Here is a 421-nt window from a genome sequence, read left to right on the forward strand (position 1 = left end):
TTATTATTATTACCATCAGCATTATCATCTTTTTTCTTTACATTTATATTATTACAATTAGTCGATCCTAGTAACCATAAATTAAACGGAATAAATCATATTACAATAGCATTCATTTTTCATATCCTATCACTCTTATAATTTATACCTATATGCTAGCATTGCGCACATTGTCAAAATTTTCATATTTTTATAATTCTCGAGTTTTTAAAAATTTGCACATTTCATCAAAAAGTGTTAAAATATATCAAATGTTAGTAAGAGTTAAGAAATTCTCTCAAAATATAAAATTCTCATCTGTCTAATAAATTTGAGCAAAAATCCTTGAAATACTAAAATGCTACTAAACTCCCAATGGAATAAGAAATCAGAGAAAATTTCTTTTGAAAAGAAAACTGGAATCTTTGCATTCTGTTCCTTC

At 24.9% G+C, this 421-nt stretch overlaps 1 protein-coding gene across 1 annotated transcript in view; it reads right to left on the minus strand.

Moving 5' to 3' along the window:
- Nucleotides 1-332: 332 nt before the first annotated feature.
- TEOVI_000330300 (uncharacterized protein) overlaps nt 333-421 on the minus strand; it is a gene marked incomplete at both ends in the record, with an annotated part of 1527 nt that continues 1438 nt past the window's right edge. Inside the window, one exon of the mRNA XM_067226231.1 lies at nt 333-419. Within this exon, the coding sequence (XP_067082332.1) occupies nt 333-419 (87 nt within the window). The remainder of the gene's footprint in view (nt 420-421) is intronic.

The sequence above is a fragment of the Trypanosoma equiperdum genome, assembly GCF_001457755.1.
Source record: "Trypanosoma equiperdum strain OVI genome assembly, contig: ctg_713, whole genome shotgun sequence".
NCBI classification, from domain to species: domain Eukaryota; phylum Euglenozoa; class Kinetoplastea; order Trypanosomatida; family Trypanosomatidae; genus Trypanosoma; species Trypanosoma equiperdum.